Source organism: Nomia melanderi, chromosome 10, assembly GCF_051020985.1.
Source record: "Nomia melanderi isolate GNS246 chromosome 10, iyNomMela1, whole genome shotgun sequence".
NCBI lineage: Eukaryota > Metazoa > Arthropoda > Insecta > Hymenoptera > Halictidae > Nomia > Nomia melanderi.
The window spans coordinates 2,871,263-2,891,355 of record NC_135008.1 but is presented as its reverse complement, the minus strand read 5'-3'; the positions used below and the strand labels follow the sequence as shown (position 1 = coordinate 2,891,355).

Here is a 20,093-nt window from a genome sequence, read left to right as displayed (position 1 = left end):
TGACAATGTGACTTATACATTTTAATTTATAGTATTCATAACATTTTGCATTACAATGAAGATGAATGCTATAATATTCACATCCATGAACGTTAATTAGTAAAATAATTGAATATAAGGGTGGAACGTGTTTTCGACTGCAGACTGTGAATTCTAGAGTAATTAGGTCTTTTTTTATTGATCAGATATAATTGGAGTACTCTCTGAAATAGGAGTAGAAAATGAAAGAAATGAAATTAAGAGAAGGAAAAATTCAGAAATTGAGTTGTAATGGAAAAAGAATGTATGATAATGTTGTATTTGAAATTGACACGTGGAACATATTTGTGGTGCCATCTATGACAATGTGCCAACACTTGTGCAATTAGCATCGGATTTCAGACGCTGGATGGCACTGTCAGATTGTTTGGTTTCATTTTAGAGCGCAGGAGTTAAATATTAAAATACTTTTCGCGCCATTATTGCAGGATTTACTCGTAACGTGCTTAAGTTAATTATTGTCGTATGACTTGTGTAACATTGGGAATTTGACACGACAAAATGAATAGGAAAACGTTCGCTGGCCCGTCCGCTGCGAAAAAGACGAAATTCCGGTAAATCTCTACAGTATTTGTTGATAGTTAGATTTTAACCTTATTCCGTAGTAACATTAATCTTAATATATTTAAATGAATATTTCGGAGTGTATTTTTAAAATGATTTATATTTTACACTTACACTCTGTAGATTGGAGTACGGATATTTTTGTTTCAATTTTTCTTGATGACTGTTTTCTTTTGAATATTTGAACATCGTTTTTTTTGGTATTAAATATATTTTGGATTTACGAATTGAATTGTTAACAGAAACGATGATGATGATGATGATTTTGGTGGAACATTTGAAAATGATTTGGCCAACATGGATGAGATGGATGATGAGTTTGGAGAAGTATCACATATTCTTGAAGAGGTATATATAATTCTTATTTTCTAATAGATTCTATTAATTGACATGTATCTTCTTATAGGACTTAAGAAACAGAATTTAATAATGATTAGCATTTCATAATTCTAGCCAGCTGTGGTACAATTAAATAATGAACCAAAAGCAGTGAGTTAATGGCTGTGATAAAAATCATTTATATTCTAATGTATGCTTAAAAAGCACAGTGAAGTTATTAATCAGAAACATTAATCATTTAACTTTAACATAAATTATCATAGATCGCACTCATTAGGTATTTTATAATTTTCACATGTGTGTATTTGATTCACGTATATAGTAATTTAATATTACATTCAATAGATCGCTTTATTATGTTACTTTCACAGCTTAATGCATTATGTTTGAAAAAATGTATTTGTTTTACATGTACTTACTGCTTTTTTATGTTACATATATTTTAAGCAAATACTAAAATGCTAATAAAATATTTAACTGTCGAATACATTTGCTAATTAATTTATTTTGAATAGGGTCCTGAACAAGAAAATACATCTGCAAAGTGGAGTAGACCACCTCCACCAGAATTCAATCCACAAAAGGATTCATTAATTTTTCAACAAATAGAGATTGACCATTATACAGGTAAAATTATTGCTGGCATCTATACGTAGAAGTACGGTTTTCAGCATGCACTCAAATTTTGATACTAATACAAAATTGTTCCTTTAGGTACACCATTGGCTGGAATGCCAGGCAGCAAAATGGGCCCTGTATCAATAATGAGGATGTATGGTATCACAGAACTAGGAAACTCTGTTTGTTGTCATGTTCATGGATTCTGCCCATATTTGTATGTTTCTGCACCTAACAATTTTACAGAAGCTCATTGCAAACCCTTTAAGGTATATATTCATAATCATTGTTTATATAATTTCATTCAACGTGCATAAAACACTTCTCTTCTATTCATGTGTCCCTCAGGATGCACTCGACAAAGCTGTACTGAAAGATATGAGATCGAATCCAGACAATGTTCAAGCAGCTATTCTAGCTGTTGAACGAGTGTACAGGCAAAATATGTACGGTTTCACAGGAAATACCAAATCATTATTTTTAAAAATTACAGTGGCTTTACCAAAATTAATAGCGCCTTGTAAACGATTACTCGAGAAGGAAGTCATCTATTCTGAATTAAATCATACGTACAGTGCCTTTGAAAGCAACATTGATTTTGATATTAGGTATGTAACAAATTATAAAAATAACTTTTTATATATTTGAAGAAACAATATTTATATATTTTTGTCTATTAGATTTATGGTAGATACATCAGTGGTAGGATGTTCATGGATAGAATTGCCTCCAAAAAGTTGGAAATTACGTGGTCATCAGGGACATAATTTGCCACTGACTACAAGATGTCAGTTAGAGGTGGATGTTGCATGGGATGCTTTCATTGCTCATGAACCAGAGGGTGAATGGTCGAAAGTTGCTCCATTTAGAATACTCAGTTTTGATATCGAATGCGCTGGACGCAAAGGTAATGTTAATATTGTCGTCTCCAATTTATACTTAATCAAGTATACTTTACATCGTGTGGATTTTATTTCTCCAGGAATCTTCCCTGAGCCAAATCATGATCCCGTTATACAAATCGCTAACATGGTAATAAGGCAAGGAGAACCAGAACCTTTCCTGCGAAATATTTTTACACTTGATGTATGTGCACCTATTGTTGGTTCCCAAGTTTTAAGTTTTGAAAAAGAGAGCACAATGTTGGAGGTACGTGTACCTTTATCAATACATCAGTTACCTGAAACAGAAATCAGTATACGTATCTTATTTCATTTTATTTCTCTAGAAATGGTCTGACTTCGTAAGACAGTTAGATCCTGATATTTTTACAGGATATAACATAAACAATTTCGATTTCCCTTATCTCATTAATCGGGCTCAACACTTGAATGTGAAAAATTTTAATTTCCTTGGTCGAATAAAGAACATAAAGTCGGTAATTAAGACTCAGATGCTTCAGAGTAAGCAAATGGGTCGACGTGAAAATAAGTCGATTAATTTTGAAGGAAGAGTTCCTTTCGATTTATTATTGGTAAGTGCAATTATCATATTAATTTCAATAGCAATGCATAATAGTATATAAAAACATGATACAACGATTTCTTCATATATAGGTGCTGGTCAGAGATTACAAATTAAGATCATACACGTTGAATGCAGTCTCTTACCACTTTCTACAAGAACAGAAGGAAGATGTTCATCACAGTATAATCACAGATTTACAAAACGGCAATCCACAGACACGTCGAAGGCTTGCTGTTTATTGTTTAAAGGATGCATACTTGCCTTTGAGATTATTGGATAAATTGATGTGTATCATCATTTATATGGAAATGGCAAGAGTCACCGGAGTTTCCATTTATAGTTTACTAACCAGAGGACAACAGATCAAAGTAGTTTCTCAGATACTGAGAAAGGTCTGACGAAAAGAACATTTTATTTGTAAATATAAATACAAACTATTAAGTCTAATTACAACCCTCCGATTCCAGATTAAAGAGAAAGATTACTTAATGCCAGTTCACCATGGCCAAAGCAGCGAGGAACAGTTTGAGGGTGCAACAGTTATAGAGCCAAAACGTGGCTATTATAATGATCCCATAGCTACTCTGGATTTCAGTTCCCTATATCCCAGTATTATTATGGCGCACAATTTGTGCTACACGACCCTGATGAATGCGGAGAGACAAGCGAAATATAAAGTTAATGCCAATGACATAACAAAAACACCAAGTAATTCCTCATTCGTCAAGGCCAATGTCAGAAAAGGATTGCTTCCTGAAATTTTGGAGCATCTCTTATCAGCCAGGAAGAAGGCTAAAGCTGAACTAAAGAAAGAAACTGATCCATTGAAGCAGAAAGTCCTAGATGGTAGACAGTACGCTTTGAAAGTCTCAGCAAACTCTGTGTACGGTTTCACCGGTGCACAAATGGGGAAGTTACCTTGTTTAGAAATATCTGCTGTAAGTTTGTACAAATATGTATATATATATATATATTCTATCTCAAAATCACTTTAACAGTAAACTATCAAAACCTGTTACAGAGCGTCACTGCCTACGGGCGAATGATGATAGAGCACACAAAGACGGAGGTGGAGCAACAATATTGTGTAGCAAACGGATACAAAAATGATGCTATAGTCATATACGGAGACACTGATTCTGTGATGATCAAATTTGGCGTGAAGACACTGGAAGAGGCTATGGAGCTCGGAAGGGAAGCTGCAGAGTTTGTGACGTCCAAGTTCCTGAAACCCATAAAGTTAGAATTTGAGAAAGTCTACTTCCCGTACTTGTTAATTAACAAGAAACGATACGCTGGCCTGTATTTCACGAAGCCTGACAAATACGACAAAATGGACTGCAAGGGCCTTGAAACTGTCAGGAGAGACAACTGCCCTTTAGTAGCAAACATGATGAACACCTGTTTACAGAAGTTACTCATCGATAGGTAATTAAATGTCACTTAAAATACTGTGTATTCTACAGGCATTATCGATTCTTTTTTAACAGGAATCCCAAAGACGCCGTGGATTATGCGAAACAAATCATAAGTGATCTCCTACGGAATCGCATCGACATATCTCAGTTAGTGGTCACAAAGGAATTAACTAAAACCGATTACGCGGCGAAACAAGCGCACGTCGAGCTAGCCGCGAAAATGAAGAAACGGGACGCGGGAACCGCGCCGAAACTCGGCGACAGAGTTCCGTACGTGTTCATAAGAGCAGCGAAAGGAACTCCAGCCTACCAGAAAGCAGAGGATCCAATCTATGTGCTGGAAAACAATATTCCCATAGACACGAATTATTATTTAGAGAACCAACTGTCGAAACCTCTCGTGCGTATCTTCGAGCCGATACTTGGCGACAAAGCTGAGTCGCTTCTTCTGAAAGGAGACCATACGCGCACGAAGTCGGTGGCCACGTCCAGAGTCGGTGCTCTGTCTGCCTTCACTCGTAAGAAGGAAGTTTGCTTAGGTTGCAAAGCTGTTCTAACGCCGGAGCGAGAAAAAATGGCTCTGTGCAAATACTGCGAACCCAGAGAGGCAGAGTTCTATCAGACTGAATTATATCTTGGCAGACAACTGGAGGAGAAATTCTGCAGGTTGTGGACCGAGTGCCAGAGGTGTCAGGGGAGTCTTCATCAGGAAGTATTGTGCACAAGGTTTGTTACAATTTTGTTTGTAGTAGTATAATTAACAGTTGTTTTTCTTATGTGAGAAATTGACGTTAGAGGACATAGATTTATGATTAATTTTATTATGATTTCAGTCGTGACTGTCCTATATTCTATATGAGAAAGAAAGTACAAATGGAATTAGATACTCAAATGAAACGTGTCGAGAGATTCGGAGTTCCAGAGTGGTAATGTTGCAGATGTCAGAAGACATGTTGCACAGGTATATTTGTAATCGTCGTATATGTAGTTATTCTGTGCATTTATTGATATATTTGTTCCTTCGTTTGAAAAATATTGACTGCGATTTTTTATTTCTCTACATTTGAATACAATGAACATGTACAATATTAAATAAGAGTATCGGATATATCAAAATTTTCATAAAATATGTAATTTGTTTATAAGAATTTGTACAGATTATTGATAGAACGTTTCTGCGCGATGTATATGTCTATTCTATATGTATATGTATATATATACCTTGTTTCTTTAAATAATTGAAATGGCTGGTCAAATACAATTGATGCTTGGAACATTGATTATGAAACGGTATCTATATTTACTTTAAATACATAAATTATCAAATCTCCAATACACTGTTCGGTAATTGCATGTGATCAATATACTTAAATATTATTTATTATTATTTGGTATATAAACTGAAATAATTAAGATTACATATGGTTTCAGTTTCAACAGAAATTGACAATGTTTTATTTTGATGGGAAATTATTTTCAAATGAATGCGTGTCAGAATATTAACTTCATTTCTATGGGGCAGCATTAGTTTCTATTCTTAAAATCAGTATAACAAATTCATAAACATTATTCACAATATCGTGTTTCAATTTTAAATCGTGTTTCTTCGTTTCTATGGTATTTCGATTTATATAAAAGAATTTTTTACATTTCAGGGTCTTATATTATATAAATGAAATTAAACCAGTTACATATATATGTACATAATTATTCACACACTATGTCAAAATATTGACACATCAAACGATTTCCAATTTCACTGAAATTTCTACAAATGATAGCCTTGATTAGTGTTAATAGTAAAAGTGTTATATTTATACCAATATACACTATGTTTCTCGTTACTAATTATGGTAGCACACTTGCATTTATAGACTTTTTTTTTCATTATTAAAAATTTGTTGAAATTGTTGTATTATATTGCTTTGCGTTATAACAAAACCCCCTGATTACTTTCGCGGTATAAAAGATGATAAAAGATGAATCGTAGTAGCGATAAAATGTTACATACCGATACAGAGAAAAAAGTATTCAAATCAAAAGATTTTCTAGTTTTTATTACATTTTAAATTACGTAAGAAAGATAAAACTTTTGGTTCGCTTTTATTGTGTTTCACATTATGAAAAGTATGATCAATCTTAGAATAGATTTTCAATGGAAATTGTAAGGCTATTTAAAATACAATAAATAAACATATGAGGCGCCCAGCTCCGCGTGGGTCATTCAAAATGACAGTCGTGTGACTAGTCTTCTCAGTAAGGCTTGGGTAAAAAAATTCTTTAATAATCATAATCATTTTCTACTTTGCAGTGCGTTTGACAGCCAGTCCATCGCTTGATCAAGCCCTTCACCTTTCGTCGCGGATGTTTTAAAGATTTGGAACGTTCTATTTTTCAGGGCATCTAATCCAAGGGCCTGATGAACCTCTGCAACGCTTAAACAACCAGTCATATCTTGCTTGTTTGCTAGGACTACCAGGATGGCACCTTGCAATTCTTCCTCCTAAAAGATAAATACGAGTATAAATTTTTTACACGACTACAATAATTTTAATTCACTAGTTTATAAAAAATTTAGTAAGAAAACATGTAGCATTTCGTATTTAAACTGTGATGATCATACATTGTTATTTATTACATTGTTATAAATCTAGTTAATAATTTTACATTGGTATTAAAAAAGTACTTACTCTCAACATGTGAATTAATTCATCTTTTGATATGCCTATTCTATCTTTATCTGCTGAATCCACGACATAAATTATTGCATCAGTGTTTGAGTAGTAACACCTCCAATATGGTCTATAGAATTAAAGATTAATGTTATAGAGAAAGTATTATGTTAGAACTCATTTTGTATATTAATAATTTTACGTATATTTTCTAACTTACAGTATATATTGCAACTATTATTATATTATTCATTAAGAGACCTTTCACAGACAACATACCGTATACTAGTTTGTCCTCCGAGGTCCCACACTTGAAACTTTAGATTTTTGTATGTAACTTGCTCTACGTTAAACCCTATAGTCGGTATCGTTGTAACCACTTCGCCTACCTGCAATCTGATAAACAAGGGATCACAGAAACTTTATTACGCACAGATCAGAAGTGTCAACGAAATGTCCATTGTACAAAATCAATTCTTAAAAATACGAATTCACATGCATCTCCATCGTCCAGCTAGAACGCTGTCAACATAAAGTTAATAAAATTCTTTCAGTTGTAACATGAGACTGTGAAGACCAACGAGCACCAAGAAACGAATGAAAATGTAATGTCAAACCGAGAGTGTACACACGCATGTAAACTGTCACGCGAAACACAGGCTAGCTTGTCAATGTGGACCAAACCTGTATAAGATCGTAGTTTTCCCAGCTCCGTCCAGGCCAAGAATTAAAATTCTCATTTCCCGGCTGCCAAGCAAATTACGAAAATAACTGAGTAATCCTCCTGAAAAGAACGAGAGCATCAATATCGTCGGCAAACGGTCGAGGGATTGAAGCTGTCGGCCGATTAACCCAGTATTTGTATTCGCTTCAGGGATTCGGCGATTTCGGTAATGGGAACCGATGAAAACACATCGTACGACTCACCCATATTGGTAACGTGTTATTTCCAATTCATATAGTACAAATTAAAGTTTATTGTCAAATATAATAATCAGATTCGCGTACAAGTAACCGGGGCTGCACACCCCCTTTAACTGTCCACAGATACAGTCCACTTTGGATCACTTGCTGACTTGTATCGTTCTTCCAACATACGTGAAGTTTGTAGCTGTTCTTCTGCCTTCGATATACCAACCGGACCCACGAATCACTGTGTTCAGAACGATCTCCGTGCAACCTGTTTCCCGAGTAAACATACAGTTTCTATTCCATCGTCGGTTCTTTCAATGTTATCTCATTATGCTGGCTACAGTTCATTATACATTTAGAATTAACGAAAGCAATTAGCAAGGTACAAAATTCAATGGGACTTGGTACAGTTGTAAATTGTATTTAAGTAAAACCGTTGATACAAGACGGTACACTTTAATCAATTTCTGTATATTCACCTATGCAAATGTAAATTTACATTGTTTATCTGTCGTAGATTGTTAGGTGTACTTTAGACTCATTTTCTCTGGGATATTTGCTATGAAATTCGATTTATTTATTTATTTACATGAACCTCGTGTACAGAATGATATTTCACTTGCAGAATCACATCTCCCAGTCATTCTCCCGCCTCGTTAACGCCCGATGCAATTAAACACCTGAGTTGACAAACTGATAAGAAAACTGTGGACTTAGTGCATTCCTTGCATACTTTCTTCATGAGATTCGGTATATTTTTCCTTCTATTTAGAATCTGCGTCATCAACATCATCAATATCTCATTCCATCTCCGTTATAAATTGAATCATCAACCTTGCATCTCTAAACATTCGCAGTCCAATTGTAACATTATTTATTAATTAATTCGCAGATTGTAAACATTCATTGGACTCCTACATCACGTTAAGGTAGAAATATATAAATTCTAAATTTCAAAATTTTAACGTTAACCCTAGAACTACCGAGTACTTAAACTGACTTTTGAAAACGTCTCCCTGAGAGCCACAAGTGTGTAATCATGAATTTAATTGTCTCATATATCAATTTGGGTATTACTAAATCAGTTTCCTCAATGATTTCTCAAACAAGTATCCATGTCTTTTCAATAATTCCAAAAGAAATCAGGAATGGACCATTTCGACCCATCTGATAGTGTTAAAATAGATTTGTCGGTAATTTACACTGTAGATAACGATTTCAGGTATCCAAGATGTTCACCGAGTCACCAAATGACGGCGCTATCATCGGGTTCCCCAAGTTCGTCCTCGCACAACAGGTTCTTTTTTTGTAGACTGGACCAAAAGTGTTCTGCTGGGATGCTGCACAAACTTTCTTCGTGAGAGCCACAAGTGTGTACTTATTATGATCTCAATTATCTTACACATCAATCTAGACATTCCTAAATCAATTTCCACAATAATTTCTCAAACAAGTATCCATGCCTTTTCAATAATTCTAAAAGAAATCAGGAATGGGTCATTTTGACCCATCTGGTAGTTGCACAAACTTCATGAAAACAAGTGTATAATTATAATTTCAATTATCTTTACATCAATTTAAATATTACTAAATCAATTCCCCAATAATTCCTCAAGTATCCATACATTTTCGATAATTCTAAAAGAAATCAGGAATTTTAACCCATCCGGTAGTCCTAGTATTAAATTTGTTTATCGATAATGTACACTGTCGATAACGATTTCAGGTGTCCAAGATGTTCACCGAGTCACCAAACGACGGCGCTGTCATCGGATTCCCCAAGTTCGTCCCTCGCACAACAGGTTCTTTTTTTGTAGACTGGACCGAAAGTGGTTCTGCTGGGATGCTGCACAAACGCGGCGCCTGTGTTGCCAGTAATTGACAGCTGCCGAAAAGCGGCGACTCGGTGGACGTGTGCGCGGATATTTTGTTCTGGCCAGTGGACGGTCCGGTGGCGAGGTTCGCGCGCAAGTATCTTTCAAAAGGGAAACGCGGCGAGCGAGCCGTTCCTCGTATTTGGTGCCGCGCGACGTGGTATATCTCCGCGGTCCCGATGCATTATGTATTTACGGCGACATCGTCGTACGCGGGGCATCGTTTAAAAAGACCCTGTGTGTTTACAGTTCCGTGGGACGTTGTGGTGCGCTTTTCGACGCGGTCATGTAATACTTTCGTTCCCCGGGGCCCAGCGTTCTCATCCTGAACCGGACGAATAAGTGTGCAACAGGATGCGTGCCCGCCGCTGAATCAGGGAGTGAAGTTTTCTGTTAAAAATTACTCCTGTCCAGTGTTCCTCGGGGGACCGTCGCGCCGAGGATCCACATATGTTTGCCCCTACCAACACGTTGAAGGAACTTCGGTAAGTCACGTACTCCTATCCGTGGCCACGGATCACTTACCCTTAAGCGACAGTCTAATTGCGAACGGGACAAGATCGTTCCTCTCGTCCCACCGTGTATAGAATAACAAAAGCGTCCGTGCGACGATTCGTAGGCTCCCGCAGATCTCCGGCGGACGAGCACAGCGGACGGTGTGCGTGTGGATGTGTGCCTATGCGTGTTAGAAAGCTGAAAGAGCCCGATAGACTGGGACCGTTCCGAAAGTTCGCGCACCGCGGCTCCTAGTAGCCGGCCGGGAACCGGTTTTCCCGAAAAACCTATTTTTCTCCGGCCCCGCGCCGGGGGTTCGCGTGCGCCCGCGGCCAACGGACGCCTTACAGACGTGTCGTGGCCGCCGGTCCCCGAGGAGGGAAGACAGGCAGCGCGACTCTCCGGGAAATCGTAACGTGCGCCGCGTGAACCTTCCAGGAGGAGCGGATTTCGGCCCCTGGAAGAGGATTTACAGCTAACCGGTTGCCGCGTAGGCAGCACGCTCGCGCGAGACCCTCCGTCTGGATAGATCATGATACTCCGCGTACTTTCGCCCGTACAGTGACGTACACGGGGAGACATTGATAGGGGCCCGGCGTCGAGTGTCGCCCGGCTGGATGACGGACGGACACGTCCGGGCCCCGCTGGGAAAATATCGGATACCAGGAACGTCCGAGCCCCTCTCTACTCTTAACCTCCTTCGCACCATGGATGACTGGACGTCTAACGAAACGGTACATGGCGAGAGTCCTCTTCCAGTTCCAATAGACAAAACCGTCAGGAACACAAGGATATCAAATAAGTCTCATGAAATTCCTCGGAGGATCCATCGCTAACAGGACAGAGCCACGCAGCGCGTAACGCGAAGTCCTATTTACCGAGAGCGTCCGAGCGGTCGTAAACACGGTGCCCGATACCATAAAGCTAGCCGAGCGCGTCATACAAATATCGGGCCGCTCGGTGCGGCGCGAGCTTATTAAATCGTCGGCCCGTTTAGTTGCACGGGGCCCGGGACTCCCGTAACGATCTCGTAAATCGCGCTGATCCACGGCCCCTAGGGGACCGTTTACATGTGTCCCGGCGTGGTCTAGCTTTTCGAGAGAGGAGCGCCGCTCGCGGGCACGCCGGCCGTCCGGGCGGGTGCCGCGGAGTGGGGCGGACGGGCGCACCGTGGAAGAGGCGGGCGAGGAGGAGTGGAAGGAGCGGAATTGAAATTTATTTCTTCGTCGCCCCGGTACCGTCGGACCGTTTTCGCGGTGGCCTCTGTACCCCCTTGAAAGAGTTAACGCTCGTGTGATGACGGCCTAAGAGGACAACCTGGTGGGGGTCGGAAGGAGGTCGGTGGTGAGGGTAAAGAGTCGGACGGCGAGAGATAGAGCGGCGGTGAGAGGGGGATGACGCGAGGTTCAAGCGGCAGAGGAGGAGGAGGAGGAGGTTGGAACGGAAGAAAGATGGAGAGCCGACGAGCGAGATGGGTATACACGATATAGGTTTCGGTTTGGGCAGCCGTTGGAATGCGGCGGCCGCGGGGCGGACGCACGGCCGTACGCCATGCCATACCACCGACGTACGTACGGACATTCAATGCCGTACACCGATCCAGCGCCGCGTCCAGCGCATTCCGCGCCCCAGGCCCTCGGTCCCCCTGACTTTTGTTTACGCCCACGTGCTCTCTCGCCTCCGTTCCAACACGAATTTTCACCTGGCCGACCGTTAAATCACGCGCACCGCCCTCCCCCACCTACTGCTCCCCCGCCCCTTTCATTATTTTGACTGTCGCGACCCGACAGGCACACCGGCCGACCTGCGCACACGAGGGCCGCTTGAGCCACGGATCCCCCACGGGATGATGGGTCGCCGGCAGATTTTCCTGGGGAACGATCCTCAAGGACGCGTTCTCTTGCGATGGAAATTAATTTGAAGATTTGGGGAAGTTTTGAGGATTTTCTTTGACATCACGCGGATGTGTACTGTTGGGATCCGGCTGAATGACGCGAAGTCCGATTCGTTGATAATTATATTTCGGCGTTTCAACGTGTTCTCCGGATTAACCAACAGGGGTGAGAGAATAACTATATATTATCCCAGAGATTCCAATTCTTGTATACTAAGCTCTTCGCCGAGGAGGGGATGTCGGTGACCCTTGGTATCCGATGACTCGTTATAGATGACTAGTCCTGGATGAGACATTTGTGTATTTTATCTAGGATTTTGGACTTGTGAGAAACATGCTGAACAAAGAACAAACAAAAAATCTAAGAAATGTATTTTTTCATATTCATCGCGAGGAATGAAAATATCTTGGAGTTGCTGGTAGATTAAAGGGATCTCTAGATTAAGATCTAAGGGTTAAATGTGAGTCAGTGAGTCATCTAGTATTAATCACTTTTATATAGTGCATTTCAAAGTTGACGCGTCGCCATCAGATTTTCCTGATGACCGTTCTTCAAGGACACGTTTAACCTCTCGCCCTGGAAATGAATTCAAAGATTCCTCGGTGCTGTTCATTTCTCACGGATCAAAGCAAAAAACTATTGTGCTGTCAATGTATTATCTTCAAATTGTCACTTAATGGAAAATTATGTTTCTCCCAAATTGTCGATAGCAAAATTCCACGAGCTTAGTGGGGAAAGTAAATAATACGCCAAGGGGTTAACGGCAGTCAAAATGGCGGTCTATTTCGACTTCGAAGCTGCGCTTGAGAAAATTACGCGTCCGGTGCAGCTAGAAAGCTGAACAGCTGATTGAACAGAAAGAATATCGCACATTGCCTGTTCATGTCGCTAATAAGTATCTTCACGATCTTATCGTGCTCTGTCGACGGCCCGTGCACCGTGGTCGCGCGGCGCATCGCGTTAATCATCCCGCACGCGTGTAAGGGTTTGTTTTGCTTTTACCCAATTTCTTAATCATTCTTTCGGAATGGTCATCTCATCGGTCCTCTGTTTCAAATCATTCTACATCTACGTGGAAACCTTCCAAACACTTAAATTAACTGCTGACTCGGATTTCAATGTTTCCTTATCACAAGTTGTAAACTAACAAAGTGAAACGTTCTTGAAAGATATAGTTGCTTGAGTCTTTCAAGCGAGAGCTGCCTTATAAGAAATTAAGATTTATCCGGGAATTTGGTTATAGTTCTATTCATCGTGTGGAAATTTGTTTATATCAACATTCGTAACACTTGATATTCCATTTAAAAAATCAACACAGTACGAATAAAATATAACCAAAATCTCATTGGTACGGAACATGTTAAACAAAATTAGCATACAGGAATCTATAAAACTAACTTAACATTCTATTTAAAAAATCAATATATCTTACATATAATAATATTTATATTTACAATGCATTTCAAAGAATTAGCACACATTAGGTAGCTACTATCGCAAGTTTGTTTATATACATTCTGTTCTTAGATAATTTGATTTAATATATATGATTCTTTAAATAAATTAGACTGCTTTCATTAGCTTATACTATTATTTCCTAAATACGTTCAGTCTCACAGTTGTCAGAACATTGGCACAAATTAATTCTTAAACTTAATACTTTAAAAACATTAGATAACCTGCTGCACGTGTGTATATTTCTTACATAATACATTACATCCTTATGAATCCAAAGATCTAAATATCCTGGATTTTCATATCAAGAATAAACAACATCAAAATCTCGTAGACACGGAACGTACTAAACAAAATTAGCGTACGCGAATCCATAAAACAGTTAAAACCGCAAGACTACCAAGTCTATTCCCATTAAAACGTTGACTCACCGGTAACAAGAAAACCGTTTCCGGTGCCGAACGCTCCCGAAGATGGTCCTCGAGTTGATTTCGTGAGAAAACGAGGAATCGGTCCGCGAAAGGTAGAGCGCAGCCCTGCAAAGGGTGGGCTGCGCCGGATTTTCGTGACACGAAGAGAAGAGGGAAACAGTTACTTATGTCCCCGTAAAAAGGCCCGGGAACGGTAAAAACGCGCGGCGGATCCTCGGGAATGCCGTGCGTACCCGCGAGGCATCGCGTGGATGAAAATTCTACGAAAGGGCAGCCCCGGCATTGCGCGCGTGCTTTCACTTTATGAAGAAACGGGGGCGCGAAGGGGGGCGAAGCTGTTCTTGATATGCACGGTTAAGGAAGCACTTTGGCTGCCGGCCGGAGTAATTGCATGGAAGGGCCCTCCCTCCCGCCACTGCCTCCGTCCGACCGTCCGTCTTTTCGTCAAAGGGAGCAACGCGACGCGGGGCCCGTTCTCTACTACGAGGCCCGATCGCCCCTTTCGGCGGACAGAAAAATCGAGGGGCTGGACTGGACGGAGTTTCCGGGACAGGATTCAATGCAATTACTCGCGGTCATTAATAATTAACCTCTCGGTGTACGATTTATTTCTCAACTACGTTGCTGTTAATCATTGGTGGAGGGAGAGATGTTTGATAGTCTCTATGGCTGTGATTCGTGCGAAGTATAATGGTTGATATTACTTGCTGTTAGTAATTGATGGAGAAGTTCGATATTCTCTATGGCTGTGATTCGTGTGAAGTATAATCTGGTTGGTATTACTACGTTGGTGTTGATAATTGATGGAGGAGAGAGGAAAGTTTGATATTCTCTATAACTGTGATCGGTATGAAGTATAATTCGATATTACTACGTTACTGTTAATAATTGATGAAGGGAAGAGAGATTTGATATATATTTTATGGCTATGATCGGTGCGAAGTGTAATGGTTGATATTACTTGCTGTTAATAATTGATGGAGGAAAGAGAGAAGTTTGATATTCTCTATGGCTGTGATCGGTGTGGAGTATAATGGTTGATATTACTTGCTGTTAATAATTGATGGAGGAAAGAGAGAAGTTTGATATTCTCTATTGCTGTAATCGGTGCGAAGTATAATGGTTGATATTACTTGCTGTTAGTAATTGATGGAGGAAGAAGAGTTTGATATTCTCTATGGTTATGATCGGTATGAAGTATAATTCGATATTACTACGTTGCTGTTAATAATTGATGAAGGGAAGAGAGATTTGATACATATTCTGTGGTTATGATCGGTGCGAAGTATAATCTGGTTGATATTACTACGTTACTATTAATAATTGATGGAGGGAAGAGAGAAGTTTAATATTCTCTATGGCTATGATCGGTATGAAGTATAATCTGATCTATATTACTACGTTGCTCTTAATAATTGATGGAAGAAAGAGAGATTTGATATTCTCTATGGCTATGATCGGTGTGAAGTATAATCTGGTTGGTATTACTACGTTGGTGTTAGTAATTGATGGAGGGAAGAGAGATTTGATGTACATTCTATGGCTATGGTGTGAAGTATAATTAGAGATTTGATGTACATTCTATGGCTATGGTGTGAAGTATAATTAGTGATAAGGAGAGCAATGTTTAATACGTTGACTGCCACGAGAATTTCCAGCGTTTCGAATAGTAATACTTATTCTTTAATAACAAAGGCAAATGATATTGAGAATAATAATTAATGATTTAGTATTACACTAGTCGTATCACGCTATGATCTATCTACGTATGTTACTAAATATTTTTATCTAAAATCAAGTATTTTAGTAATTCTTCTAATTACTTGAATCCTTTGAATTCAAATTGAATATTATTCTTTTATTATTGATTATACTTGAAATCTACTAATTAGTAGATTCCAAGGTCCTCACAGATTTTTCTTAGATGACAGATCACACGATGAACGTCCCAAGAATCCAACAGTGCGACGGATCGCCGCGACAACGCGAAAATCGGCCGGTGGATCGGCCGCACGCCCACGCGATCGAATAAAATGTAATTCGTATGATTGACTAAACGAGCTCCGCGCGCTACCCGTCCGTTGAATTATGTGCTCGGCCATGCGGGGAGAATTGCCATTCCTCAAAGGGTTAATCGAAGTGCACTACCGAGTACTGCTATCCACTTACGCAACTGGCTGCCACCGCACCCACTCCTGTTTACTCCTGCGCATCGACCGGTCCGCCGGCGAAAAACTTTCTGCAATCTTGGCAAATCGTTTCGATCACGGAGGAATTTTCCTCAGCCGTTCGCATCGCGTTTAAATACCCTCGGCGAGCGTCAGCGGAATCTGATTGAAATATCCCGGTAGTAGGGCAGCGTACTTAGCAGCTTCATGAAATTTTTAACCCTTTGCGGACGGACGGCATTTCAGGATGAAACGTACAGACTTGGAAGACCGAGTCGTAGGAATGATCTAATTAGTCGAACAGAGAGATTAACACGTAGTTCTGTTTTCTAATCAACCCTTTGCAATTGAGAGTCATCACCTGATTCAACGCCATAAAATAATTCATGAAATTTTTAACCCTTTGCGGACGCATTTCAAGATGAAATGTACTGATTTGGAAGACCGAGTCGTAGGAATGATCTAATTAGTCGCACAGAGAGATTAACACGTGGTTCTGTTTTCTAATCAACTCTTTGCAATTGAGAGTGACTCAGTCATCAGTCGATTCAACAAAAATTTGATATTCAACCCTTAGCACTCCAAATGGTTTTGTAGTCCATCAACTGCAGCTAATTTTTATAGTATCTCTAGTGAAAAAATGCGATAACATTCCTTCAGTCTTATGCTCCTTGTTAGTACTAAATTTGGATGTATAGAAAATCTAAATTTTAGGGTAGTTCCTTTGAGATTCATTGAAATATTTAATATTATAACTGGTAATATTGGAGCCTACAGAGTTCGAAGGGTTAATATCGTGTGTAATCGGTAATTTCAACGTTGTGTACATTTCAAAGAATCTTCATCAGAGGCTTAATTGTCCAACACATAAGCAAAATTCAAAGTGAACCATCTAAATACCACCGTCGACATTCCCAGAGGAAAAGAGATCGGTTAACATCGGCTCCGCCGTGAGCTCGTCTCAGACCGCGCAACGCGAAAATCACCGGTGTTGTCCCGATAATGATCGAGGAACGTCCCAACCCGTCCAGTGTCAATGTCCCGAATACTATTCCCAGGGGAAAAAGTATTTCACTCGAGATTCCCGGTAATCAGCCGCGAATTTCCATAAATATTCGCCGTCCACTTATCGCGGCGAGGCCGCTCGGTCCGCTCGCGGTTCCAGACGGCCGCCTCGAAGCACCGTTTCGGAATTCGCTCCACGTTTCGCGTCGCGCTCGTTTATTTCCAGTTCGGTCTTCTACTTCAGCCGATTACAAAACCGGCGGGCCTTCTATAGACAAACGAGCCTTCCACCGGCTCGCTCCGGGAGGACACAATTGCTCGGGCCACTGCCATTCTCGTACCGTTGCTTTTCATAAAAACAGGATTTAAACGGCCGATTTGAATCACAGATTCTCATTCGCCGCGGACAAAAGCGCCGAGAAATTTTAACCGAACAGGAAAATCCAGGAGAATGTTAACTTTACAAGAAAACCGCGTGTTCTCGCTCAAAGAATCGAGCTGCGCGTTTTCCGTCGAAAACGCGCGAAGGAAATCCTCCGCGAGATCTGTATGCAAAACGGATCGCTCCGTTTTCCAGGGAAATAGAGGAGAGCGTCGTGCAACGAATCGCGCGAAACGAGAAGAGCAGTCGATCATTCCGCGGAGAGGGAAAAAACGGAGGAAAAACACGTGATAACACGCTCTATATAAGCGGCTGCTCCTCATTCCCGGCCGGCGGGGAAAAAACCGATCGAACCGGGATCGTTGAACGGATCGAGCGTGTCTCAATCCTCGCCAACAAAGTGGACGTACACGCCGCGGCGTCCTCGATCGCCGATGACACACAGACTCCGCGCGAATGATTCGTGCCGGCCTGGTGCACGCCGCTGGGCGGCCGTTCCGGCGAGAATCGCTCGCGCGGTTACGCGGCCGGCCGGCCGGCCGACCGTGGCGGGGTAATTATCGCTGAAAGTCCGTCATCTAGGTGATCGAGGTCTGCACGCTTGCCAGCGACTGATTGAAAACCAGTTATAGAGCGGCTCGCCTCCGGGAACAGCTGCCACGTAAGATCTCGGGGGGGTACCGGAGCTTTGGACGCGAAACCAGTAACCCATTGCAGTCCGATGGTGGTTTTTTTTAGAAATATTCGACATCGATGAGGTGTATGGCTGATGATGGGAGAATTGGGGTCATCGTGGTTAGCATTTGTAGCGAGGTGACTGCAGATAGTGCAGTTGGAATATTTTATTGGAGACGACGCGAGACGAGTCATTTAGTGTTTTTGTAGAGTAATGGACGTTGATGAGGTATAGTTGATGATCGGAGAATTAGGGTCATCGTGGTTAGTATTTGTAGGTGCTCGATAGGTTTTTAGGTGGAATATTTTATTGGAGAGACGACGCGAGACGAGTCATTTAGTGTTTTTGTAGAGTAATGGACATTGATGAGGTGTATGGTTGATCGGAGAATTGTCGTTGTGGTTAGTGTTTGTAGGTGACTGCACTCGGTAGGTTTTTAGTTGGATTTTATTGTAGAGGAAGAGATGCGAAACAGAAGTCAGTTAGTGTTTCTATAAAGTGATAGGGACTAATTGACGATTGATCGGTAGTGCTACTGTTAACGCTGTGTATTTAATAGTAGAACTACCGACTTCAATTATTTTCCAAGCTCAGTCGTATATTGAATTGACTTTCCGACGTTTCCAATAACGATAATAAAACTGACTACAGGAAATGTACCAATTTTAATTAACAAGAACTTATTCGACTGAGAAACTAACTTTAACTTAGAATTTCAAAATGTCTTTTGACACCTTCCGTAAAAGTGTTGATGAAGCTGAGAAAGAGAAGTCAAGAATAATGTCCTTGGCAATATATTCTAAAGACATACAAATCATTGATTGCTACTCTGCTGGTTTCTCGTTCATTTAGCGAAACACGAAGCAGAAACGCACTCTCCAAACGATACGCGTCTCCGGCGCGCCGGTGACTTCAACGCGCGCATAGGAACGCTCGTCGGGCGCAGTCGGCTGTCGGCGCACTAATTCGATCGTCTCTCGACTGAATCTCAATTAAAACCGCGGAATCCAGTCCACGCCTCGTTCGATACACGCGTGATTTCCTTTCCACGTAGAACCCGCGACGTTTTAGGCAACGGGGATAATTAGAGCAAAGAACAAAAGCGGATTTCACTCGCGCATTTTCACTTTTCATCGACGCGTTTCATTTTCGACGGGGATTATGCGCATCGCGCGCGCGATACACGCAGAAAGAATGAAAGTTAATTTCGATTCATTAGATACGAAGAACTTTTCCTCGCAGACGCCGCGCCGGTTGCCGCATAAATTTTACGAGGAGCGAGAGAATGTAGACTGTCTCGCGATGGCGTCTGGCCGGGTATGAATGAAAGCAAAGGCGTAGAAATCCGTTGTACGCGTTCACAATGTGCCGCGCGAGAAACCGCGGCCATTGGGAAAACCTTTCGGAGGAAAGTAATTGGCCGCGACTCAGACTTTCTCGGGGCTCGAAGGTCATTAACGAGGCGGCTGGATGATTCCGCGAGCAATTAGCCGGCGCGATACCATCGCGCCTACTGGGAAACAATCATTCCCCTGTTTATTCGCGGAGCGCTCGTTGTCGCGCTACGAGTGTTAATTACCCTGGAAATTCGCGCCGAATCTCCACGCGAGAAAAACTTTCGACCGGGTTTTTTCTTTTTTTCATAAAAAGTTCACTCGACACTTTCTCCGGGAGACCAGGCCA

The 20,093-nt window shown here is 40.9% G+C and overlaps 3 protein-coding genes across 16 annotated transcripts in view; 2 read left to right on the top strand and 1 right to left on the bottom strand.

Annotated features, from left to right (window-relative positions):
• The first annotated feature begins 410 nt into the window (after positions 1-410).
• On the top strand, positions 411-7,172 carry PolD1 (DNA polymerase delta 1, catalytic subunit). 2 transcript variants are annotated; one of them, XM_031993240.2, is made up of 15 exons: positions 411-593; positions 846-951; positions 1,057-1,092; positions 1,458-1,569; positions 1,657-1,829; positions 1,909-2,168; positions 2,241-2,467; positions 2,543-2,709; positions 2,789-3,034; positions 3,117-3,419; positions 3,495-3,965; positions 4,049-4,455; positions 4,518-5,171; positions 5,279-5,406; positions 6,844-7,172. In XM_031993240.2, exons 1-14 carry the CDS (start codon positions 541-543, stop codon positions 5,373-5,375), a joined length of 3,312 nt encoding a protein of 1,103 aa, XP_031849100.2. In that variant the 5' UTR covers positions 411-540; the 3' UTR covers positions 5,376-5,406; positions 6,844-7,172. The 2 variants fall into 2 exon arrangements, with proteins under 2 accessions (XP_031849100.2, XP_031849101.2); XM_031993241.2 differs by lacking the exon at positions 1,057-1,092.
• On the bottom strand, positions 6,530-8,195 carry Arl1 (ADP ribosylation factor-like 1). Its single transcript, XM_031993246.2, has 5 exons — positions 8,045-8,195; positions 7,802-7,901; positions 7,397-7,513; positions 7,136-7,247; positions 6,530-6,948 (listed from the first exon to the last, which is right to left on the bottom strand). The coding sequence occupies exons 1-5, from the start codon at positions 8,046-8,048 to the stop codon at positions 6,739-6,741; spliced, it is 543 nt and encodes a 180-aa protein (XP_031849106.1). The 5' UTR covers positions 8,049-8,195; the 3' UTR covers positions 6,530-6,738.
• Positions 8,158-20,093, top strand: part of LOC116434663 (ankyrin repeat and BTB/POZ domain-containing protein 2) — a 46,989-nt gene continuing 35,053 nt past the window's right edge. For 3 of the 13 annotated variants that reach the window (XM_031993228.2, XM_031993227.2, XM_031993226.2), the window contains exon 1: positions 10,942-11,132. Coding sequence is in view for 1 of the 13 variants with exons in the window: in XM_031993238.2 (XP_031849098.1) it covers positions 10,354-10,388 (35 nt within the window). In the remaining 12 variants the exon portion in view is untranslated. Of the gene's footprint in view, positions 8,519-8,654; positions 8,780-8,921; positions 8,959-9,251; positions 9,400-9,755; positions 10,389-10,941; positions 11,133-20,093 lie in introns of those variants that run through there. The other 10 variants (XM_031993231.2, XM_076371411.1, XM_031993230.2 and 7 more) reach the window with 10 other exon arrangements.